The sequence below is a fragment of the Zonotrichia albicollis genome, chromosome 13 (genome assembly GCF_047830755.1).
Source record: "Zonotrichia albicollis isolate bZonAlb1 chromosome 13, bZonAlb1.hap1, whole genome shotgun sequence".
NCBI classification, from domain to species: Eukaryota; Metazoa; Chordata; class Aves; order Passeriformes; family Passerellidae; genus Zonotrichia; species Zonotrichia albicollis.
The window spans coordinates 14403693-14429959 of record NC_133831.1 but is presented as its reverse complement, the minus strand read 5'-3'; the positions used below and the strand labels follow the sequence as shown (position 1 = coordinate 14429959).

Below are 26267 nucleotides of genomic sequence, written 5' to 3'. Positions count from 1 at the left end.
CTTCAGGAACGGTGCAAAATCTTAATAACTCTCACAGCATCAGTGTCAGATCAGGGGAACAGAGCTCTGAGCATGCACAACTACAGCTCAGAGCAGGAGCTCACTTCTGCCTTTTTATAAAAATATATAAAAATACCTGGTGGCTCAGCTCCCTGGCTGACTCTCAGTCTCTGAAATTTACAAGCAGATTCTTGAAATAACCATGAAAGAGACTGTTTTGGGAATATCTCCCTCACAGCAGGAACAAAGGATGACAATGCAGGTCTTTAAAAGATGTCCAGTGTGGTTTCCAGACAAAGGTAGTTTGCATAACCACAGCAATTACCCCAGGGCCAAGTGCTTTCTGCACATTCCCCAGCTGTTCTCAAATCTCCCAGATCTCTTTTGAGGCTCATGGATAAACGATTTTGAGAAAATGTAAATGCAATCATTTTAATACAAAGCTACTTCTGGATTTTCTGGACACGAGTGACTTTAACAGCATCAACAGCAATCAGGATGTGAAATTAGCAGGCAGGAGTCAATCCCTTCATCTCCCACTTTGTGCAAGAATGTATCTTGCAATTTTAAGCCAGACAATAAAATAACAGAACAAAAGTAAAAATCAGAAGCAGTGAGTTTGCGCTTGTCATTTTCTCTGCACACATTATTACAATTCTTTAATTCCCTTGCAGTCAGATATGCTCAGATCAGTGGAGTTCCCTGCTGTGCCACCTAACACCTACAGAATTCTGCCTTTCTTTTTTTATCCCTTTTATAATGTCCTCAGAAAGATCAAATAATTAATGGTATTAAGGACTTTGTGGTAGAAGTTGTTATCTATGCTGGATATATTACTTATGTGAAGAAGGAATTTTAATTGGAATCTCTGCAGCTGGAAACACAGATATACATTTCTTCCTGTTTATTAGAGACATCATTCTGTGTACAGTTTCAAATCTCAGATTATCTGTAAAATAGAGTTCTTTGACACAAGTGGAAGAGCAGCAGGAATATCCTTACTGTGACACTCCCTGCTTTTTCTGATAAGGAAAAGACAGGGACAGCTCATTCATCTCCATTCTCTTTTCAAAAGTAGCATCTATTCTTAAATAAAAACCCCAAACTTGAAATAACCAAGCAATTCAATTATTATCATCAAGGTTTCAGTGGAAACTAGCAAAATACAGGCAGAAAACCAGAGCACATGGCATTTGAAGGAATGTGAGCTCTAGAACACTCAGCAACCAGCTGCAAAGGCACTAGAAAAGAACATTCAAGAGAATGCTGATGCCATTTCAGCTTTGCATAACCATTAATAACCATAATTAATATGCATGTCCCTCTTGTAATAGTTAATATTCACTAGTGGAAACCTTACAATGTCAAACACAGATTTTTAAAAGATCATTTCGAAATTTGGTATTTTTGTTTTTCTTCAGAATTCAAACCTAATCACAGAGAAATGGTGGATGATAGGAAGATTCCAATCCCCTTTTTAGAGCCTGAGAATAAAACTGTCAAGAGACACAGAGAAGTCTCAAACAGGCATTGTATAAGTCACCCTAATCATTATTCTTTTTTTCAGTCATACTTTGTTTCTATGAAAATATTTACAAATAACACCTTTTTAGACTGGTAGGATTGCACTGCAGGAAAAGCCCAGTGATGCAGCCTAGACAAGTCACTGCACACAGTTAAACGTGTGCTAATTCTCTTGTTTTGAAATTTCTGGTTTTTTCCTTTTGCAATTACAAAATCCCTGGGAAAGCATAGTCCTGATCTCCTTTCTGACCCACCACAAGAACAGAAGTGACAACTCCAAGCACACCCTCATCCATGCTCACCTTTTAAAAAGCCGCTGCTCACAAATGGACCCTGAACTGAAAAATTTGTTTCAGTTTGTTTCAGGCTCCACTTTAGTACAAGTTGGAAGCATCAGTTTCCTGCTTCCAAAAGAATGAAATTAATATGCTTTATGAGAAACCCATGTAAGGCAGATTTTTTTAATTTTTCTGCCTTAGGCTGAAACACATTTTAAAGGAATATTTGATTAAAAGGGTACAATTATAAGTTTGTATGTTATAAATTCGACAATAGTTAGTAGCTGAAAAAAACCCCCCTATTTTTACATTAGAAGTGCTATAACAATTTTGTTTCATGATTAAACTTAGTGTTTTCAATATGGCTGTATTTATAAAAAATATGATTATATATATGTATATGATCTATGCGTATATTAATATATCTATATATATAACTGTGTCGTGTGTATTTTTACAGCTGTACCAGGCCTTCCTTGATGACTGTCTCACACAAAATCCTCTTGAGCAGCAGTGTACAAGAAAAAGGACACTGCCCTCTTTGTCGTAAAGACATAAATGTTCTATTCAAACAAAAGGCTTACAAAATCATCTGAACAAAAAGAGATTTTTTACAGATTTTTGCTGATTTATGATGGCCAAACCATACAGGCACTAAAGCCTCCACAGGTATTCCAAATTGACCTGCTTTTCACAAATGTAAAAAATTCATGATGTCTTCAAAAATGCAGATTGATGATTGCTATCAAATTTGATAGCAGACATCAGGTTCAGAAGAAAAAACTTTTTGTCATAAAAATTCAGCTGATCGATCAAATTCTCTTTCCTGCCCCATAGCAAGTTGCATTCCATACTGGCATATTTAATGGCAATTCACAAAGCATTCCTATGACAAATTAACAAACACTTGAATGATTTTGGGTTTTTTATAGACCTGAACTTTCTGCAATTCCTTAAAACACCAATAAGAACACAGGGAAAGAAAAAGTATTTAGTGTGAGAAAATATATTGGTAGAAGAATAATTGGAAAATGTCATATATTTTGTATCTTTGATTATTTTCTCCTCTTTACCAGTTGGCTTAAATAATAACAGTTTATGCCAGAACTGAGCAGCTGAATCAACTAATGAATAAAAAAACCTAAACACATTTCCTTGTAGTCCTTTGCAGAAATAAAAAGTACTGCTGGGAATTTTGAATCATGAGCAAAGTAATATTTAATCGTGTATACATCATTCTCATATGTTAAAATTTCTTGGAAAGGGGAATAATTATGTTAGTGCTACTGTGTAATACAGAACTTGTAGTAAATAAATTCTTGACAGAAGGGGGAAAAAAAGCCAGAAAAATTAACAGTAAAGTGGCGATGAATAAGCATTTCCTCCTACCTTTTTCCTTTGAAAATGTGAACTTTAGATAATAGTCTGTATAATTTCTAGTTCTATTCCTTTGGAAAAGTCTGAACTTTAGATAATTGTCTCTTAAGTATTCTAAAACTTTCCTTTGACCTTTAGGCCAGCAGAGCTATAATCAAACATAACTATATGGTCCCTTGCAGTCTAGCAGCAACTCCTGTATTTTGTACCTTGATTTTTTAACTCATTGAAGAAAGGACAGAAAATCCCTGCTGAAGAAATAATGATGTAGAACACATTGAGTCTGAAATAATACCAGATTTTTTGTTAATGGAGTAGAGAAATAATTAGGACATGGTACCTCTCTCTCTCTTTTCAATTTACAGACACAGAGAGAGAGAGAGTCAAAGCAGGAAATTTCGGGTTCTGGGTCTGTTTAAGCTGCACCTTGTCTGAACTGCACCCAGCACATTTGACTGAACCTCACTCACTCTAGTTTGTCTGTTCATCTCTTCCAAACCCCTTGAGAGGAATGGCAGATTTGTCTTTACAAACAAGCTGTGGGACTGCTGGTAGATAAAACCAGCACAGAGAGATAAAAGAAACAATGGGAAGGATTCCACTGATTGATGAATGGAAAAAGAAATTTGCTTTTACAAATAAACGTAAGGTTTGCTGATAGATGAAATTAGATATTGAGAGACAAAATAAACAATGGGGAAGAAAAACCCCTAAATTCTATAAGAATTACAAATTAAAAGGGAGGGTTATACCTTAGAGGGAAATCTTTGGTATCAGGCCTATTGGGAAATCTGAACCTCTCAAGTACCTCAGCCAAGGGGGAAAGAGAGAAGGGAAATGTGGCTGGAAATTGGATAAAAAGGGAGGCTGCATCCTCCAAAAATTGGAGAGATCCTTATGTCTCCTTTTTGGACATAAACCTCTGGTGTTTGTGGAATAATTTTCCTGACACCCTGGTGCCACCCGGGCTTGGCACTCCCGTAATGGGAAGCAAACCCAGGCCAGTGAGGGTGTGAGATGAACTGAACCAGCCCTGGCTTTTGCCCCTCCTGTTTCTCTCCTGCATGCCAGCAGGCAGCCACAAAGCTGTTTACCAATAATGCCACTGCTGTGACATGTTTGCTCCATTCAGATCACATCACTGCGTGGCACGTGCATTGAATGGTACATCTGTAAAGTGTAAGAATTAATGCAGGTTGCCAAGCTCTGGTTTAGAAAAAGAGATGAAATGGCTGTCAAATGTGTTCAGCATTAAAAATACATTATTAACACAGCAATTTGCATAGACTGATGGATCATTTTTGAAATCTACATATTCTAGTTAATTTTATTCTGTTGTTATTTTAACCAAAAAGTTTCAGATAGTGATACGGTGTTTTTGATAAAATTGATGCCTATATTTTTTGATAAAAATAATGCCTATATTTTGCATTTGAACCAAGAACTTTCCAGTACTCTATTACCAGATTCCAACAAAAATGCTGCAAGGGAAAATAAAAAAGCCAAGATATCCCAAGGCTGTGCCATCTGCTTTTCTTTGGGGGGATAATGGATTCTCAATCTTTCTATGAATACCTACTTAGCAAATGCAGGGTGGGGGGAGAAGTTGGTGGCAGACAGGGATCTGAGCCCCTCAGGCCACAGTGACAGGTACAGCTTTAAACATTACCCTGACTGCTGTTCTCTTCTGTGTAGAGATAAACCTCCACCAGGTTCAGTGAAATTCAGAGTGATTTTGGGAAGGGATGGAAAAGTTCCAAGAATTCCCAGCCATATTCTTCACCTTCCTCACTTCATACACATCCTCCATTTCTTACATCAGTGACTTCCAGGTCTGCAAAAGTTCACAGACCTGGGGACTACGAAGACAATCATGGATGTTTGAAGTGAATCTTTCTTTCTACAATGTAAACTCTCAATATCACAGAAAAAACCATAAAACTTAAGTAGCAACCTTTTGGGTATTAGATGTGATGTGTTCTTGCCATTTAAGTAATTTAACATCCATTCCCCATGCCATGATTATCACCTTTTCCTTTCCAATTCTGTGCTGAATGTACACAGGGGCTTGGTAGGGATTTAAAGCAATTTACCAGTAAATCATAGACAAGCTCTTAAAACATAAATCTGTAATCAGACCTATCAACCATATTGAAGTTTTGTTGCAACAGTAAAAGCCAAATTCTAGCCCTATCACAGTATTTCTATTATGCCACTTACTTTTTACATAATGTCCACTTTGAAATACAGCAGCAGAAAGCAACCAGCAGACTATAAAAACAGCAACCAGCATTTATTGGAATGCTGCCTTTTTGTACTGGTGTAATAAAGGTCTTGTCAGCACTTCCATTACAAAATGCCAATTTTCAGAGGTTTATAACTCTGACATAACAACTTCCTATGAAAAGAAATTTAGAATGTAGACTCTCTGCCAAAGAGCATTGAAAGTTAAATACAGCTTACGTTGGTTGGGGCATTTTAAGTCAGAAAATAAATTAAAAACAATTCTGACTTAACATTTTCTTGAGCTGGTGCCACTGAAGAAAAAAAAATGTGGCTTTGATAGTAAAAAGTGCCAGATCCTGCAGTTCTTATACAGCAAAACTCCCTTGAAGTTCCCTAAGAACAATTTCTGTGAGAGCCCTGAAAGGAGTGCCATTATACATTTTTGTAAATGTCATCAAGAGTTATATTAGCTTTTTGTAATTTGAAAGACTGAAATGTTATGGTGTAACATTGCCCCTGGGCACACAGGCAGCATGATAATGACTTTGGGAAGACATTCTGATATGCAGATTACATATAACAATAACAATTTGTTATCATCAGACCATTAATGGCAGTAATTCAGGCTTCTGCCTCACACCCAAAGGATTCACACATGCCTTATTACAGGCACACCTCTCACAGAGGATGTGATTCCCATGGGGAAAACTCATGGCCTTTTAAAATGCAGGGAAGAGCAAAAGCCATCCAGAGAAGGAGTTCCAGTGAGTGAAAAAAAAAACATTTATAGAGTGGAATAGTTTGAAAAAATTTTCAAATGAAACATCCCAGATAATCTTTGGAATGTTTCTGGATAGCATGCAAACATTGCATGGAAAAAGCCTGGAATAGCCACAAGTTCCAGACTGGGATACACAGCTGGATCACGGAGAATCACAGCAGGAGCACACACAGACTGAATTTAGATTCCAAGCCCAGGACATACTGCAAGACCCTGCCTTTGCTCTGTACATGGTGGGACACAACACAGAACTTGGAAAGAAGCAGCCAGGGAAAGATGTCACCACTTGAATTCTGCCTCACCACAGAGATGTTACAAAATCACTGCTAATATGGGTGAATATTATGAATATATATGTTCATATATTATGAATTTATGAAACTACAGCACCAGCCCAGAAGTTATTTAGAGTTCTCATGAAATCAAAGGTTGAGTGAGGTGGGAAAGAACCTCCAGAGATCACTTGGTCCAACCCTGCTCACCACAACTACCCAGAGCCCAGGACCCTGTCCAGCTGGCTTCTGAATATCTCCAAGGATGGAGTTCTAAAAGTAGTAAAACAATTGTATTCACAAGAGAAATGTAACTGTGATAAAAGAAAAGACATATTATTCTGTGTTTCTCTTCATCCCATGAAGAGAAGTTATGAGGTATAAATATATAAAGAATCTGCAAGCCAAGAGAACACCTTGCAAATGGTTGCTTGTTGTCTTCTAATTTGTCATGAAGAGTCTGATAAAGTACAAGTGAAGTGTTTAGGCAGAAGCTGCAGTAAAAATACAAAGCACGATCACATAAAAATATTAGAAGAGATGGGGATTCTACTGGCAGAGGAAAATACATCTCATTATGCCAAAAAGACCTCTGTGATCATGAAGAAAAAACATATAAAGTTTAAATAACATATGAAAAAACATATAAAGGTGAGCAGAAAAAACCCAATAGATACTTTGAGAAAGTTATGCTTCCCTACAAGGAAAAAAAATATGAAAAACATTTTTAGTTTAGAAAAAGCTATGGTCTACTTATGAATTTTTGAAGCAAGTGGTTCTGCTAGACAGACTGTATTAGAACTCTATAAAGTTTTTAGCAACTACATCTTTTGATCTTGCCTGTTAGCAAAAAAAGGCACAAAACAAGAAAAAGTTGATTTGTTGATTTTTTTTTTCTCATTTAAAAATAGAAAACATTAGTACAAAGAAGCGATAACAATGCGGATTAGATTAAATGACACAGAAGGAGATGTCAGGGTAGAACTGAGTCTCAACTACCTCTCTGTGTGTTCAGTATTGCAGCTCATATCAAAGCTGCCACCTGCCATCAGACTGGGCTCCACCATCTCCTCCCCTGACAATTCCTGATGTTCCCTGTCTGGGACTTCCAGAAGAATCCAAAATATCCCTCCCTTAGAGCACTCCTGAAACTCTGAGCCTTTACAAGCCCCACTGCTCACAGCTCTGCAGTGTTTGCCCAGCACAACAGCAACACAGTGATTAAATGTTTTATCCAAATTCATACAGGAAAGCCATAGCCAAGCTAAACAGAAGTGTTCCAAACTCCAGAACAATTCCTCAATCAAAAATCCATCACTCCTGTAGAGTGCTCTGAGATCGCAAGGTCTTAATCTTTGTTGGGGGAACACTGCATAATTTACAGGAGGGTCACAGGTAATGGATGAAAAGGTTATAGAAAGTGACAGGACCCAGCTAAGCAAGGTTAGGGTGCAACAAGTTGGAAAAGCCTACATGAATTAGTTTTATTTTGTATTATTTCCAACAAGCTCTATTTTAGCTTCAGTTTTAGGTTAGACTGAATGAGAGTTTCATAAAGAAAGAAAGCCAGAAAGTTTTACCTGTGTTTATGAAAGCGATGTGAAATTGTTGTGTCATTAAAGAGAAGAAAAAGTTCAGTGTTCATGTTCAAACAGCCCAATATTCTTAGAAGAGAGCAGAAAACTTTCATCAGCATTCAGAGATTACTGTTGGTGCTGCTTTTAAAGTTTGGGACTTCAACCCCAAACTCTATTCAAAACTCCACCACAAGGACTTCATTCCTGATTCAGCTCTTAGAGTCAGATTACATAAAACCCCAATCCTACAGAGTTACAATTACTGTTTAGGCATGAATACAGTCCTTAGCCTACAGCCAGAGTGGAGTTTGTCAGTCTGAGCCCAGGGCCAGTCAGGCCAGGCTGGGGGCTCAGCCTTTGCTCTCTGAACACGGGCACAGAGCTCCCACTGCTTCCCTGATTCCCACATCCATCAGTTACCTTTGGAGGACCCCACGAGCTCCTCCTCTTCAGTGCCATCAAGCAGACATCTGGTCCTTTTCTTCAAGTTCTATTTATCTCTCCCTAACAAGCTGCCTTATTATCTCACTTCAAACAGGGGCCCATCTTCACTCCCTCTCTAATCAGTGCTGATTACCAAGTGTGCACATCCTATCATTTTAGGATATGCAAACTCTCTCCCCAGACTAGACAGGTCAACTGATGCATTTCGTTTCTTTGCTGTGTTTGGCTCAGTGTGTAAGATCTCTCTGTTCAGTCAAATCATGTATTCTACCTCTTCCCTGCCCTCTGAATGCATTGCCTTCTAGGCAGATTTATTATATAAATATTACATGCTAATAATTACATAAATATGTTGCTAATTACTGGCTGCTTGCCAAATAAAGTACGTCCTAATTAGACAGAATTAAATGAAGACCAACAAAGTGACATATTTTACAACAAGATCACCCATAAAATATTAAAAAATCAGGAGTTGATGGGAAAATAACCTAAGTGGTACAAACCCCCTCACCCTCAAAAAAAAAAAAGTTTTGTCTCCCTTATTCTCTAAAGGCTGATGTTGGAAGCTGTGGTAAAAAAATCATTTAAAAATCTCCTGTTTCCTTCAGTGTAGCACTGCTGTAGTTGCTGTGACAGAGAAATACAACCAGTTCTTAAACAGTCACCTCCTCAAAATGAGTAAGGAGGAGATAAAAGGGTATGTAAAATATAAAATATAAACTTATTTGAGCACCTCAGACAGGTTCAGGAAAATGCAGAGACAGAATTCACAAAATAATCAATGTGATGGTCACCCTGCAGGAACAATGGCTGTGATTCCAACAGTAACTCCTTCCGTGTGTAAAACACTTGTTGGGTTGGTTCAAAACAAGATACAAATTAGAACATGATCTGAGCCTTTTAAACTCACATTATAATGTCAGTTGTGTAATAATTAGTCAGATAAGCCTTAAAGCTAAGTGTGAAAAATAAACACCTTCTATTATTAATGGAGCATCCACGTGCAAATAGTCTGATATAATGACAAAAGGAGATTTTTCGTAATCAAATGGAAAAGTAACAGTTAAGAGGTGATAATTCCTGCTTAAATTTTTTTCACTTTTAGCCTGTTTATACCTCCTCTAGTGGAACAGTGTTGGTGGTCTTTTAATCTGTACTGCAACTGAAAGTTTAAAATGAGACTCCTATCTAGTTTCTCATTAATTGACAAAAGTGCAATTAGAGCAACTACTAAATTAATTCCTCCTCAAGAGTCTGCATTTAGGATACGATAAAACAAAGAGCTATTCCATAATGAGAGCAACCAAGAAATTTACAAAGAGGGAGAGAAGAGGAAAATAAAGAAGGAAAAGAAAGGGAGGGAGGGTGGAAGGAAGGAAAGGAGAAAGAGAGAGAGAAAGAAAGAGAGAAAAAGAGGGAGAGAGAGAGAGAGAGAGAGAGAGAGAGAGAGAAAGAAAGAAAGAAAGAAAGAAAGAAAGAAAGAACCAATCAATAAGGTACTTAGGGATAAAATCCAAATATAGCCAAACCAAAACAAAAGGTTACCATGAGGTGAACACAGAAGAACTTTTTAGATGCAATATGATTCTGCTGGGTAATATATTGAGGTGATGACGGGGCAGAGGTTCAACCAGAACCTTTGGCCTCAGTACATCATTCCTCCTGCTCAGACTTAAACCCATTTCCAGGAAGTCAAACATAGTCACTGCAAATGTCCATGAACATTTCCACCACAGAAACTGCTTTTTGCAGAAAACCTAGAGGAATCAGATGTACCCATCAAGCCAGAAGTGGTACTTAGAAATCTCTGAACTTTTTCAGAAAGTAGCTGCTTAAAAATCTGGAAATTTATCTCCAAATATTATATATTCACTTAGCTATAAATACTACTATGAAATACTTCTAAAGTCCTAGAATATGATAATCATGGGTGCTGTGAGTTTTTAAGGAATCGTGTTAGGGCACTTAGTGAAGCTTTGATTAAAGGCTGGTGGAGCAATGTTTCACACAATCCCAGGCTGGTGAGGCTGGGTGAGAACTTCCCATCACAGAAACCTGGAGTGGGATAATCCCAGAGCCCAGGGCACAGCAGTGTGTCCGTGTGGCTCTGCAATGTCCCCAGGGAGGAGATGATGCCCCCAGGGCTCAGGCCCTGCCCATTGATGAATTCCAAGGAGTTGGTACTGCAGATCTTACTGCTGTTAGTGTTAAAGTTCTGCACTCAGTAAGAACACCACCCTTCTGCCTGCAAAGCAGTTCAGTCTTGAGACCTTGATTTAATGTCTGTTTTCCAGTTATGTGTCTGAAATTAAATCACACTGAAGATTCAATTTGTTTTTCTCTGCTATTTCTTTCATCCATGTTCCATGTTATTACTGAACCAGACAGATTTTCAAGCTAACTTACTGACCAAATTCTTTTGTTCTCCTGTTTTGTTTTCACAACTTTTTATCCCTTATTCACTCTTCTTTAGATTTATTATGAAATTAATGTAATAAACTGGAAAAGAGAGCTAAGGACGTTACACTACTGAGCTTGATGAAACTCCTACAGCAGGAAAATTCACAGCTGTCCAATCCATTCCCTCATCATGAGTAAGCACTGTCGTGCATATGGTGCACAACACTGACCTCAGATCTTTTTCACTCAGATTGCATCTGGTTCTCAATTAGTTTGATTTATAAAATGAAACATAATTGACGTCTTGGCAACATTCTGTTGCTAGCAGCACAAATAAATTAAGAACGAGTGAAGTAAAGTCTCTTTAGTCATGTATGCATAATGGCAGGCTGCATGTATTTGGGATTAGCTGGGTCTCATCAACCCCATTGGAAGCTGTTTGGGGCTGGGTCATGTTTGCACTAATGCTCTGCAATAACTCTGTAATTGTGGCTGATTGAAATGACCAAAAAAAGAGAGCCTCTGAAAGGATGGGATGCTGTGGGAATCAGTCTGATTTTCCAGTGTGCATATACAACTCCTCTGTAGCTGTCTGAAAGTTTGCATTTGGGAGGCTTGGAAAGAAGTTGTCACCACAGAGCTAAAGTGAACCAGGAGGGAAAAGTTAAACAGCATTTGGAACAGAAGCTCCCAGGAAAAACTTTGCCAGGGCAAAACTGTGAAAAGTACAGAGGGGCTGAAGAGGAGCTGGAGGTGCCTGCAAGAGGACAATCAGCTTACCAGATGGCCCCCTCCTTGCTGGTTCATCCATCAGCTTGGCCTGTCCAGTCCAGTGAAGACTTGATGGATCACCTCTGGCTTAGGGCGAGGAGAGAGGGAATCTGTCTGGAGTCCTGCATCCTGAATACAGGAGAGGAGTGAATAAGGATTCAGGTGGACAGAACAGACAGAAGGGTCACAGGGTGGAGGAGCTGGCAGCTGAGTTAGCCTCCGAAGAGTTGGTCTTAATTCTCTGTTTCTGCTGTGTGCACCAAGAAGGAGTCACCTCTTTAGCCTATTGAAGTGGTGAAAAGCACACAACCACTGTAAGAAGCTGAAATCACCCATACAGAGATGAAAAGTGTTTGCAGGAGAACTGCACTGACTCTTCACCTGGTTTGTGGCTCTAATCAGAAAGGAGTCTGGAAAGAGCAGTGATCTGCATGCAAGAAGAAAGCCAGGAAAGACAGCAGAAGCAGGTGTCAGTGAAGGACAAAGGATTGGAGTGGAAAAATGCTGGCTTCCCATCTACAGTAATGCAATCACTTCAGAAAACAACACCACAGCCATCCTTGCCAGGGAAGTTGTTTCAAATCTCACTCAACTGATAGTCAACATCAAGGAAAAACAGAACTTGAGGGAACAACAGAACACAGCTGATAGTGATTATTGTAAAGAAAAAAGGGGGAAAGGAAGCAGAAAGTTATCAGCAGAAAGACACTGAGAATATTGGCACCAGCATTCTCAGCTAGGTGAGACTAACACTGCAGTGCCAGGGAAAAGTGTAGCCTTGCTAGGAATAGTAGGCAGGAGTCAGATCTATCACCTCAACTGCAATGTAAAACCAGTGAAAATGGAAATTCATCCACTGCCTGGCAAGACAGAACCTCTGAGCACTACTGGAATGTACTGGGCTCCCTTGGGAATATTATCATTATCTTGGAATTCTACCAAGTCTTCTAGAATTTGAGAATAATCCAAAGATGTATAACACTGATTTCCTCCTCACAGAGCTCATCACTTGTCACTGAGAAAGGGCTCCTCTCTTTCAGTTCTTAGGCACAGTCCTACTTCACAGGATGACATTACATCTTAGAATTGTCAGATATGCAAATGAGAAAATTGATTACTTTTCTCACAAAGGATGATCTAGCATGTTTTCTGATCTAAAGCAGTTTCAGGCAGGTGAATTGTCTAAGGACCAAGGATAAAGGAACCTCAGTATAATAAATAAAGAACTGCATTAATTATTTCAGGAGCTTGCCACTTGCCACCCAATGCACAACCACTCACTCCAGCAAAGCTGTTTGGCTGGCTGAACATCCCTTTTGGCATATTAATGGAGTGCAAGCTTGAATCAGTCCTGTCATTTCCATGGTGTCCCTGCCTGCTGCCACAGTGAGGGAGTGTGTTCCTCTGGTGTCCCCAGGTTCCCTCCCAGCCCCACAGTGATCCTGACACATTTTCCAGCAGCAGAACAAGGCACACCAGACACATAATTCTTAAAAGGGGGCTCAGCAGTTTAGGATAACTTGCAGGCCGTCAGTAGACTGTGTTACTTCAGGCCTGTAAATCACATTTTGTTTTTAGCTGAGAAAGGCAAGTATGCATCCAAAATATAATTAAGTATTATTAGGGGAAAAAATAATGCCAAATTATTCTTAATTCACAGAATTACAGTGTTTCATAGAACTAAGTTACCTTAACTACCATATGATTTGTTTTGGTAGTATTTAGACCTTCCTACTCAGCAAAATAAGATTTTTATGCTTTGTTTTAATTTATTTACCTTAAAATTTCTAATAGAAGCAAAAAATGAACTTATTGAACAAAATCTTTCAACTACGCTACAAAGGAAACATTTCAATAATTTTGTATTAGCAATTTCATTATTAACTCTATTATTCATAAAAAAATCAATAAACTGAGGTTCTTCTGGCATGCACAGGTTATAAAAATGTTGAACTTTGCTATTTAACAACTCCAGTTTAAATGCCATGCTGAGAATAAGATTGATAGTATGATATTTATAATACATTTTTCACACTATGAACACTCCTGGAGAAACATGATGTGTGCCTGTGGATGGCAGATCCTGACACACCAGTGCCAGATAATAGGGTACTTTGTGTTTGTTATTTTTTAATACATTGCAATGCTTTATTTTTATCTCTGCTCCTTTCACACTGCTTGCACCTTGTTATGCAAGTATTCCCTGTGATTTCTGGTGACAAAAACCACATCTATTAAAAGAGATGTTGATCAATGCTTTTCCTTAGATTATGCCTCATATTCCTTTACATCTTCTGGATGTTATTTCATACCACTAATATTGACAGATGGTAGAAAAATAATAACTTATAAGATGCAAGACTGAGCACATCACTTAATTTGAAGAAAACCACTAACAAGGATGTGATTTGGAATGTTTTGGAGTTTGAAAGTCTAATTACTGATATAGAAAAGAAACGAGGACGATAATTAAACCCATTAGAAATACATAAGCATGTGCTTTCCCTCGAGCAGTGCCATTGTGGAACAGCCTCTGGCACGTGGCAGCTGGGCCACAAAGCTTCCCAAAATTGCCTGAAACCTCAGCAATGTGTGAGGATGTGATGCTCACATCCAAGGAACTGTTTGGGTGCTGTGATTCTGGATGTTCACTGCACATCCACCCAGAAATGATGGGCTTAATGATGTCCTTGCTCTGGCAATTTGTACCTGGGGTCAGGGGGTTAACTTTGAAATTGGGCAAAGTGAAAGCAGGGCAATGAAACAGAGGAGTCACCTCAGAGCTCTCTGAGGGATACATTTGGAGAGAAAAGTCAATCAAAAACACAGAAGGAGCTTCAGCTGGCAGCTGAGACAATGGCAGAGAGACTTATCCAGAAATGCCAAAAGAAACTGTTTCAGGGAAAGACTTATTTTAACACATGAGAGTTACTCTGGTGGGAACAAAAGACTCACCCTCCAGGTATGTATTTGACAGATGCTGCTAAAAATACTTTGATGAAAAAAGCTGGGGAAAAATCCAGGTTTTATTGTATTAAAATCACAGTGACAGAGAAGAACTTTAACAAAAAAGTGATAATAATTTGTCTTATTATTTGGGATATCTAAAAGTGCTTGCATGTAATAGTTTTCCTCCGCTATTGTGAACATTTAGAAATATTTGGTTTCTAATGATAAAGAGGTGATGAAATATAAAATAATCCATAATATACAAAGGCATGCAAGGCAGTGATTGAAGTGATTTTACCAGGCCATTTCCTTTAAAACACCTGACACAGTGCCTGCACTTTCAAAGCAGCACAAGGAGGACATAAGATTTAACTTGAAGGAAAGAACGAAAGAAATGGACATTTAAACATGATCACTCTTGGAGCTATTATATGTGTCATAGATTGAACAAATTAAGTGTAGCTGAGTATAAATATTAAGCTTGTTAGAGAGAATCAACAGAACAGTTCATCACTGAGGCAGATTTATAATTCTTCAATTAAATAAAACAAAAACATTTTACTATGCACTCACTAGAATCAGGACCAAACTCAGAGTTCCACTTGCCAGATGGACATGGAATATTTGAGGAGAGAGGAGACTGATCACTGATAATCAGCCTGTTACAAGCCAAATCAGGCTATTGGATTTCTGCAGGAACATGAGCTCATGCCAGTAAGGTTCTTAACCCAAAGCTAAGCCCTGGCCATAAACCAGGCAACCCCAGGACTGCTCTGCTACATAAGCCCTACAAGAATTATGGAATATCCCATTTATCCAGGAAAGATTTCTCCTGTCAGAAGAATTAGTGCATCCAAAGGCACTGTGGAATGTCCAATTTGGGGTTTATTCCATTAGGAAACAGATTCTGGCATCATAAAAATGGAATAGCAATGGCAACTTCTCATGGGAAAAACTTTAGGTCTCTTTATGGCAAAGACGTGTTCGGTAGTTTTTGACAGTAAAAATTGCACTGGCAGCATATCAAAATGCTTGCATGTGTGAAAATGCTCCTATCACAGAGTTCTGTTCTCACTTGAACAATCTAAGGGAACCTGAAGGATTCAATGCTGAAAACAGGTACTGCTGCGAGAGGGTTTTTGGGATGCAGCAGAAGATTTTAGGTAATGCTCTGTGAAGACCATTCACCTGAAAAAAAAGCTGTCAACAAATTCTAATTCCATTTCCAGAGGTCTCATTTCTGTTTTCTGATGCCATGACAGTACAAAATCCTCATCAGTTGTCTAGATTCCTGTCAGTTTTTTGTCATTTATTGTGAGCCTACAGTTTTTTTGGAAGGGTTAATTCTAGTCAGTCTACAACACATTGCTAGAGTGTATCAACACTTGTCTAAACACGAGATATTTTCAACTGAAATTTGAGGTTTTTCTGGTTTGAGGTTTCTCAGACACACCACACAAAACACGGATTTTCATTTTTTTCCTGCTTCTGTTCCTATGCAGAAAACCCAGCAGAAAAGCACGTGAAAAGTGCCCAGAGATTCAGTCAGGAGTTTGTGCAGTCAGGGACTTGTTATGTCACAGAGTCACAGGTTTAGTCACAGGTTTAACACAGAAAACATGACATGATTTTCATCCAGCATTAACCTCTTACATATATATTTTTTTATATAACTCTATTATTTCTCCTGAGAGGGGATAAAGGTTTTTGCACCTGGCAATCCAAGAGCTCAGCATGCCTTGATTACAGTTTGAGAGGGCATGATTGCCTGGATTTGGATTATCACTCACTGCCCAGGAACCCAAGGCACTAAACCTACAAATCCCACCAGTAATGGACATCAGAGCTCAGAAAAGGACAGAAGAAAAGCATCAGTAGATATGGAAAATAAAGATGGCTCAGAGATGATCTACAGATATTCAGTGAGATGCATGATGGCATTTAAATTTGCATTTTTTACATTATTTGCATAAAGTCACCACAGCCTCTACAGTTTTGGGTATCTTGTCTACAGAAGGAGTAGGGAAATTTATAATAGGGAAATTACTATCAAAAAATAATATGGAAAAATTAATATGGGGGAAATAATATGGAAATTAATATGGAAATTCAACAAACCAAGCAAATGAAGAACACCAGTGCTTCAAGGCACAGATCCTGCTGGGAGCACAGCATAACTTCTATATAAGTAATAAAATATTCTGAGAAGTGTTTTGGATTGGTTTGTTGGGTTTTTTTTATGTGGTTGCTGATGAAGATACCTGTTGTGTCACTTAGTTAAACACATTTCTCAACAACATGGCCAATCATAATATTTGTAGAGCATGTCAGCAGCACAGTTAATTACTGACTATCAGGGGAAGTTGCCTTAGGGTGATCTGGAAGGTTTGAACAACAGAATCAGCCTGTGTGCAACAAGCTAAATTGATGAATGGTTATGCTTATGTTCTACACAGGAAGGCAACATTCCAAATCACAGACATCTTACGAATTCTTTGGCAGGAGGGACAGAAAGAGGGCACTGCAGATTTTTCTCCTGGCAGAGAGAAACACACCAATGTCACCACATTCAATGTCACTGTTACATGGTGGCCAAATGCCACCAGTTACCTAAAGCGCAAGAGAACCCAAAAGGGCAATATCATTTCTTGAGGAGAAGTATTTCTGTTTATCTCAACCCTCAAGAGAATTTTGAATTTTGAAGAAAGGCAAAGTACTAAAAATTATTTAAATTAAGAGATGTGCTAATTCTAGCAAGTAAAAATTGGGTTTCTACGGGAGGCTTCCTGAGAAAATGCAGTCCCTATGTGGTATTCACCAGTAGACAGCATTTCTTCAGTAGCCATAAAGTTTCTGTTGCCTTGAAGAATTAATTTGGTAGGAATTAATTAATCTGAGAGAAAATTGAGGCTGAGGACTCAGGAAGATGTCAAGGATTTTGGCCACCAATGTGAGGGAATGTTTTTCTATTCCAAGCTTTATTGTGTTCAGCATTGATCTGATCTCTAGAAAGGAAAGGAGAGTTTGTTACAGACATTTCCTTACAGTTCCACATCACACCAGCTTGGTTATGGACAGCCCAGACACTCAGTAATACAAAAAAATTGAGAAATTTGACTTGTGAATTCAGGGTTTTTGAGGGATATTGCTGGCTTTCAATATGAATAATCACTCATGCTTATCTGGCAGATACATTCAAGACAAAGTCATGGTCAAGTTCATTGTTTAAGGGGCATAACTAAAGACTTACTGAAGATCTATGATGTTTAAAGGACATAAAACTCACCTCAGCCAAATGATACCCTGATTTTGGCTCTGACAGGAGTATTTGCTTCCTGTGGGAGATCATGTTCTAACATCAACTGTGCACAGAACCCCTGACTGAGCAACCTTGATAGACAAGGATGGCATGCATAGTTGGAATTTTATTACTGGATACTGGAGGATTGAATCAGAAAAGTCTCTTCAAGCAGATTTTTAATGTCAAGATATTTCAGGTGGTTTTTCTAAGAGGATTTTCACACTTAACTGATTCAAACACATTAAAAACTTCATAAACTGAGTGACAATGATGTAACAAAATTTGACTTATTTTTCTAAACCTTGTTACATAGAAAGTTTCCTCACTCCCACTCAGCTCAGGACTCATTTTGCCATTGTCTGTGAGCAGGAGCAGGAGTGGGTCTTAAATAGGTAACAGATTGGAAGGACAAGGGTAATTAGCAACGTGAGCTCAGTATTTAAACATGAAGAGAAATGCTAAGATCTTTTTTACTTTGTCATGCTGTGCCAAGCAAACCACCTCACATTTAGGATGCTTAATTCAATTTGTGTTACACTGCTGATGATTATGAAATGCATTTTGAAGAGATTTATTTTATCTTCTCCAGAAAACACACAGAGACTCATTTACTACAAGAAAATAGAGATATAAGTAGAGACACACTTTGTGAATGCTAGAAGAGAAAAACACATCTAAAGAAAAGGAAAATATAGGATATATTTAAGCAGATTTAAGAATTTAGGTGCAGTGTCATTTAGCAAAACAGTGTCATCATGATTCTAGGTTGGAACAGATAGAATAAAAAATGCAAACAGCATTTTCTCTTTAATTGACATTTCATGTCTTGCTTTTACACCCCTGCACATACAGCACACACATTCATCTTCCTATTAGTAATGGACTAAACAGGGCTTTACTTTCTTACAATTTCAGATAAGAAACTGAATTTGACCAGAATTCCTGGCAGGGTGTGCATTATTAAAAAGAGCCAAGATAAAACAACTTTGCTGAATATTCAACTACAAACACATGGAGTACTCTTTACAGCATTCTTGGGATCAGTCCTAGCTCCTCTCACCTGACCTTCAAACTGATCTGTGTGCCAAAGAATAGGATCAGTATAAATTTATTGCCCAACAATATTAAATGGGTCTTTTTTTCCCCATCACATGTAAATGGCCCCTTGTACAGCCCTGCAAAATGACATTTTGCCCTTCCAGAAGTGCTCCAAAGCACAGGGACTCAAAGTGCCCTTCTGGGCTTTGCTGACCTAAGGGATTTCTCTTTCTAGCAAAAGCTCCTCACCAAAATACTTTGGAACCTCTATACACACAACAAACAGGCTGAAAAGGTGCTTTCTTTGGGAGATTTAGTAGATACTTAATTTTATGTTCCCATCCATAAACACTCAATGTAGGAATCAACATTTATTTATCAGCATATGCTCAGATTTTCATCTTAGACCATATCTCTGGAATTTCAAATTAATGGGAATAATACAGACAGTAAATCCATCCTTTCATTTTATTTAAGCCAGTGAGCTGTTTTCTGGATCTAAATTCCACATTCATTTTACTTGCTTCTTACCTACTTTAAACTTATTGGAAATAGCTTAAGTGATATAATGAAGGTACCATTCAGCAGATTATTTACATTTTAATTACACAAAGGACACACTGGTAAAGTAACTGGAAATCAACAAAAAAAATTGAAAGTAACTTGTTGAAATACACATTTTTTATTTGTTCTACTTACCTTCATTTTTCTTGATGGTGAAATTTGGGTTGTTGACCATTTCAGGAAGAAGGCTGTACAGGAAATAATGCCCATTTTTAGGATCATCCTTGTCAACAGCACTGACAATCTGAATTACCTGCAACATAAATGGGCTCATTAAGTTTTCCCACTCCTGATAAACAGACAGTGCTGGAAAAAACTGTATTTATTGGACACATTTCATTTCTCTTCATGTCAGATTTAAAAAGATAATTTATAACTCTGCAAGGCTTTTATAGACCTTAGACTCAAAACCTTGGGAAGAGGAACTGTATCTGTCCCTTTTTAAATAGTTCCAGAACAAAGAGCCAGCAAATAAGGAGAGACAGGTAAAGAGAGGCCAGCAGAAACTGCTGGTGATTTAGACAAGTAATAAATTATTATTCAACAGAAAAAGCAAAACTGTGCTTCAGAAAGACTCATATTGCCTATGGCAAGCTTTCATTTACACGACCACATTTCTCAATGGACTTGGATTTATAATATACCTTTAATCCTTTCTCCTTCCCCCACCCACATTTCATTTCATAGAATAATTATTATTTTAAAAATTAATTTGGATGTGAAATTTTTGATAACAAAAAATCAAAACTGAAGAAAGAAAAAAAAAGAAAATATTGAGGGCTGTATTTTTTTCCTTTAATGAAAATAAAACCTCAGTTATTCCTGTACTGTACTAGGAAGACATGCTTGTTTGTTTTTTAATAACATCATTATTAATTAATGATTCCTAGAATAATGCAAGATAATTAGGTGAGAAGAGTGCTTTGGGTAGTTTGGATAACTTGAATAATCAAGTAACTTTGTATGAGGTACTTCATATGATTTACATGACCAACTGCAGTGTCTGAAGTGGATTTATCTCCATTTACAATTTTTACCTTTTACATTACTCAGCTGATCATCTTCAAATCATTCAAAGTTGCACAGGACTATGAAATGAATAAACACTATTTTAAAATAACCAGGAGTTTTGCGCTATTTTGCTTGATATTTTTGGGTTTCTTTGTGATTTTTTTTGTTTTGTTGGGAATTTTAAAATATTTGGTGCACTTGCTATTGATGCCAAAGGTTTTCCAGAGAAGCAGAAACAAAACCAGCCATGGATCCAGATCCCACCCTCAGATCTGGCTTTCAGGGCTAGTTAGCTCATGCTAGATGGTGTTCATAAGAAATTTAATTAGAATTATTGACCTTTTCCATGTCCATTGAATCCAATAACAATTGTCTTATGTATTTATTTGCAATGTCTAAAGCAACCGACCTATAATTTCTTGCACAATTAAATTCAAATTAGGAATCACTAAAAATTTTAAAGTATAGACTGAAAAATGGAAGCAGGGTTTGATGCTGTCCAAATTCATAGACTTTTATTTTAAAATTTCCGTGTTTCCCTAATAAAATGACAATAATTAACATTTTATTCTGGTTTAACCACAAGGACTATCAGTCTGTATGTGTTATATATATGACAATGGTAAAAATCATATTTATGTTCTTCAAGAGTCAAAGAAAGAACAAAAATCTTACTAGATAACCACAGGGATCAACACTAAAATATAAATATTTGAAATTATATATGTAAAAAAATGTTTGAGCAAGCAGTGAGATTTATGGACAACCCAATTTAGGAAGGAATGTGAGAAATAATTCCTAGCCCAATCATATTCTGGATCAGAATTATCATTATTATTGGTCAGATTTATCGTTATTATTGTCAAAAACCTATTGAAAGAAAATTAGATTGATTAAATACCATATAAATAGGGTGGGGGGTTTTTTTATAACTGCATATAGCAAGGTGGAAATCTTGACAGGATTTCAAACAAATGTATTAGAAGAAATGGACAAACAAATAGGCCTAATTCAGCTTTTGCTTTTTTACTTTATGAGGTAGATCTTCAATTTAATAGCTGAATAATGGATCCTAAAGTAGGAAAAATATAAACAATGGGAAAATATCTAAGTAGCCTCTCTCTGTCCCAGTGCAGAGCTGGAGCCATTTGCAGATGGATGGGAAGGATTTTCAGCTTTCTCTTTGCAGAGGTGTCAGGCACTGGAGCACCCACTGTGATGTGCCCAGGGCTGGAGCAGGTACCATAATTCATCACCACAGGGAAGTGCAGTTTGGGCTGGGATCCTGAACAAGGCAGAGATGTTTAGACAGATATATTTTATAGCTGTTCAATTTTTCAAACGCTGATAGAATAGGAAAGCAATAGGGAAAAAGGATTATGGCACAGTGAAATCTGGAAGGGCAAGTGCACGTAACAGGTGCAGTTTATCAGATTGCTATAATATTTTGTAGGTACTGGTATTCCATCCATTCCCTACATAGTTTATAAAATGCCTCTTTCTCTAAAATGCACCAAAAATTATATGCAAAAGATAGGCTTGGTGCAATACTACATTTGTTGTGTTACACACACATCACAGAATTAAGAGTTAGAGTTCCCATAGCAACCTTATTTCTTTGTGTGTTTGCATTAAGATAAGGTCTTAAAAAAAAAACCCACAACAGAAAACATAATATATATGCAGTGATATTAAACTCTGGTATCTCTTACTCGACAGGGGTCAGAAAAGTCCAGTAATTCTCATTTCCAAGTTTTTATTAGTGTGGTGATAGGCATATTTACTACTGCATGTTGTGTGCTCAGGCAATGGAATATTACTGAGGTAATTCTCCAGCTCTTAATTTGTGCTTCATAACATGGCTGAGAATCCCAAAATTACAGAGTCACAGAATCACTGAGGTTGGAAAATCCCTGCCAGCCCATGGAGTCCCAGCCCGATGCCCACCTTGTCCCCAGCCCAGAGCCCTGAGTGCCACCTCCAGCCCTTCCCGGGACACCTGCAGGGATGGGCACTGCAAAGCTCCCTGGGCAGCCCCTGCCAAGGCCTGAGCAGCCTTTCCATGGGCAAATTCCTGCTGTGCCCACCCTGAGCCCAGCCTGAGGCCGTTCCCTCTGCTCCTGTCCCTGGGAGCACAGCCCGGCCCCCCGGCTGTCCCCTCCTGGCAGGGAGTTGTGCAGAGCCACAAGGGCCCCCTAAGCCTCCTTTGCTCCAGGCTGAGCCCCTTCCCAGCTCCCTCAGCAATCAGCTGGGGCTCCAGCCCCTTGCCCAGCTCCGTTCCCTGCCCTGGACACGCTGCAGCCCCTCCAGGGCTCCCAAAACTTCCTCCAGTGCTGGAGGTCCTTCAGCAGGGCCAGCACTGCCTTGGTCCTGTGGCCACCCCAGGGCTGGCACAGCCCAGGTGCCATTGGCCTCCTTCCCATTACAGATTTCTTTTCTTTCCTGTAACAACATCCATCCCAAAGTTCTTCCACTACAGAGAAATTGGTCAATAAAGAAAATAAGAACTGATTTTTTTTTTTCACGACATATCCAGTGAAAGTTAATAACCCTTTGGCTATTCAGTCTTGAAATTTCTGAAATTCTTACATGTAAAATTCCAACTTTGATGTTGTATTAATACTTCATGCGTGCATTTGATTCTATACATACATTTAGAAGAAACTTAGCAAATCAGCATATTTTGTTTAGCAGACAGCACTGGATTGTAATGAATAGTTAAATGGTCCCCTAGGACAGCTTGACTTTCTAATTTGTAGGATTGAATTGCAGTTCTACAAAGCTACATGTGCCTGAAATAATATATACAAGGATAAATAGTAAAACAAAGTTATTTTCAATACATCATAACTATCTATGTGCAATTTTAGTTCATGGTACTGTTTAAAAGACTCATCCTGTGATGCAGCCCATGAACCTCACTAAGAATGGTTCCTTATCACTAATAAACACTTTTCTGGTTTTAATCAGACTGATGTTCCAACTTTGGAAAAGCTTTTGCAGTCCCATTGCTGTTCATGGTTATTTCTGCATTGTTTTGCAGGCTCAAAGCACCATAAGAGTAGAGTCACCACAGAGCAATTTTAACTTTGTCTGAAGAGTCAAATGCAGGTTCTAGCAGTAAAGGGATGGCTCTAGCTGAAAAGACAAAGATCTACCTGAAGATTTCACCCATTAGAAAGAAAAGAAATCTAGTAGGAGAAGTGAATAAAATAGAGACAAACTGTGGGAGGCTGGAGGAGCAGTGTGCTCAGTTTTATATTGCTCCAGTTTAAAGCTGCCTTCAGCTCTCATATATCGCTGTCTGCACTATCAAGTGAAGATTTTGTAGCTTTGTTTCCAGCAAACAGCACTTCCCTGGAAAAGTCTGAGTATGGACTGGGGAAATGCCAGTGAAGCACTTTTCTTACTCAGCATTACAGAAGTTTTGTTCTAGGTCTACAGGAAAATAATTTTATTGTGCTGGAGAACAATCAACAGCACAGCTATAGTCAGCAGACCATGAATGTTCTGGTTTTAGAAATTGGAATTATGCAGAAAAAAAGGGACAATAGAAAAAGGCAAGAGGTGATTTGTGGGTAGCTTAGAGGTACTGTAACAATACATCCAAATTTTTGGAGTTTGTTGTTTTTTCCCCCCTATAACTGACAAAAAACACTTCTGGCAGCTCTCTGTTGTGTGTAAAAATGTGAGAGGAGCACAGAAATACATGCATAAAAACAGATTTCCTTCTCCCTCCCTTTCCTCTCCTATCAGCCTGTGGTACCTTTACTCAGAGGTAGGTCAAGGCAAGGAAAATGCATCTGGCAGCTTTACACGTCAAGAGTTTTTAACCCACTGTGTCACCTCACTAGCAGCTGTACTTGCTACTGCAATTACATCAGAACCCAAAACAGAACACTTAGAAAGTGAGCTGGAATAGATTGTGCAATGCATTTAGTGGCTGCACATAAGGTTTTACCAATAGATCAAATAAAATCTCCTTTATGGTAAATCAAATTTGATTTACACTTAGATTTAAATGGAACTGCAAATGTCAACAGACAGGAATACCTTAAGACAATTGCACCTTTCCTGCACATGTAACATTTGAGTTTAAACTTTGGACAACCATCCAAATTAGGCTTTTGCTACTAGTAGTATTTTTCTCATATCACCTATTTCATAACTGAGATATATGTAGTTTCTTGAATTCTATATCCTGACTTATTAATAGAATTTCTTTCAAAACTTGAATATAGAAATAAGCATAAGAAAATACAATAAGGCAGTGGAGTTACTAAAATCTTTACAGGAGCTGATGATTTTTGAATGACACCTTCAATTCAGAACCTAACCTTGGAGATTATTCTGGACTGGTTACTGTTCCAGTAGTGCTATTTGTTTAAACACAGAATAAATTACAGGATCAGTGCCACCTCATCCATGCTGGCAGCCAAATATTTAATAACCATCTGTAAAGTTCACACAAGGATTCATGCTCAAGAGTGACATCTGCCATCAGATCAAGAGTGTAAGAGGCAATGGTAGATAAAGAATATCAAGCTTCAATGAAAGCTTTCTCTAAGTGCTTAAGTAAAAGCCTCTTTTACCTGCTGACTCTTAATCATCTCATTTATTGTTTTATTCCAAAATGAAATGTGAACATTTTTCACCATCTCTTAAGCCATCTGAAATTCAATGGGAATACCTAGATAAATGCAGTCAGAAAACACTGTACAACAGAACTTTCTGATTTTAGGGAAGCTCACTGAATCCTGGATAAAGGTGTAGTCATTAGGGTTTGATCTATCCTGGAAAATGCAACTACTCAGCATCAGAAATCCACCCTGAGCTAAACAGAAATCCAGTCTGAGCTAGAAGATCTGGATTGCCAACTGTAACATGACTGTTTTGCCCATGAGGGCACATCTCCTCTTCAGTGGATAGAGAGAATTCTTATTCCTTAAGTAGCACATTTATGACACCATTTTACTAAACAAAAAGGGGTTCTAGAAGTCAAATCATCCTCTGTAACAATATAATCTGTATGCAGAGCTGGGTTGTCAGACACTGCTATATAGGTTGTCATTTGATACTGCTAAAAAGAAAATAACTTCTAACTCTATTGTCAGGTAACTTTCTTTAGAGAACAGTGAATTTAATGTCTAACACCCACATGAGACACAGGAATAGTTGGATTAACAAGCCATGTCATGCTGTCAGCTGCTGTTTATTTACATAAAATGTCACAATCTAGAAATAAATTGCAAGGTTTAAAAACATTGAATTGTGTTAACACCCAGTGTTTCTCTTGCTGGACAAAAGTTACATCTCATTTACACTGCATTACTTTCTAAATGTCTGTGCATATTCTTGAATCTTCACCTTGTTATTTAGGTGGCATATGAGATATTCTTCTCTATTTCTGTACATTTGTCCTTCAAAGTGAATACCTTCGAACAAATCTGCTTCATTTCTTTGAAAAAGCCGAAACAGCTTAAATCTTGCATCTGACATGTTGCTGTTGACCTCACCTTGTAGACTGTTGTGTGAGTTTCTTCACCAAGCTTTTTTTCATTAAATGAAGAAAGCAATAACATTTTTTATATTTTTTTAATATAATGAAAATTTGAACTTCCCTTCTACAACACCATCTTCAAACACAATTACAATTTACTTCACTTTCCATCAAATTCTGGTTTGCTGTTTAATTTTTTTTTCCCAATTGTCATAGAAAAGCAAGAACTGACTAGAGATTATAATGAGATAAGG

General features: G+C 38.0%; 1 protein-coding gene across 3 annotated transcripts in view; it reads right to left on the bottom strand.

Annotated features, from left to right (window-relative positions):
• Positions 1-26267, bottom strand: part of LOC102074554 (cadherin-8) — a 159347-nt gene that overhangs the window by 7608 nt on the left and 125472 nt on the right. For 2 of the 3 annotated variants that reach the window (XR_012582464.1, XM_074551090.1), the window contains 2 exons: positions 19638-19755; positions 11660-11779 (listed from right to left, as the gene is read on the bottom strand). Coding sequence is in view for 2 of the 3 variants with exons in the window: in XM_074551090.1 (XP_074407191.1) it covers positions 11660-11690 (31 nt within the window). In the remaining variant the exon portion in view is untranslated. Of the gene's footprint in view, positions 1-11659; positions 11780-19637; positions 19756-26267 lie in introns of those variants that run through there. The other variant, XM_074551089.1, reaches the window with a different exon arrangement.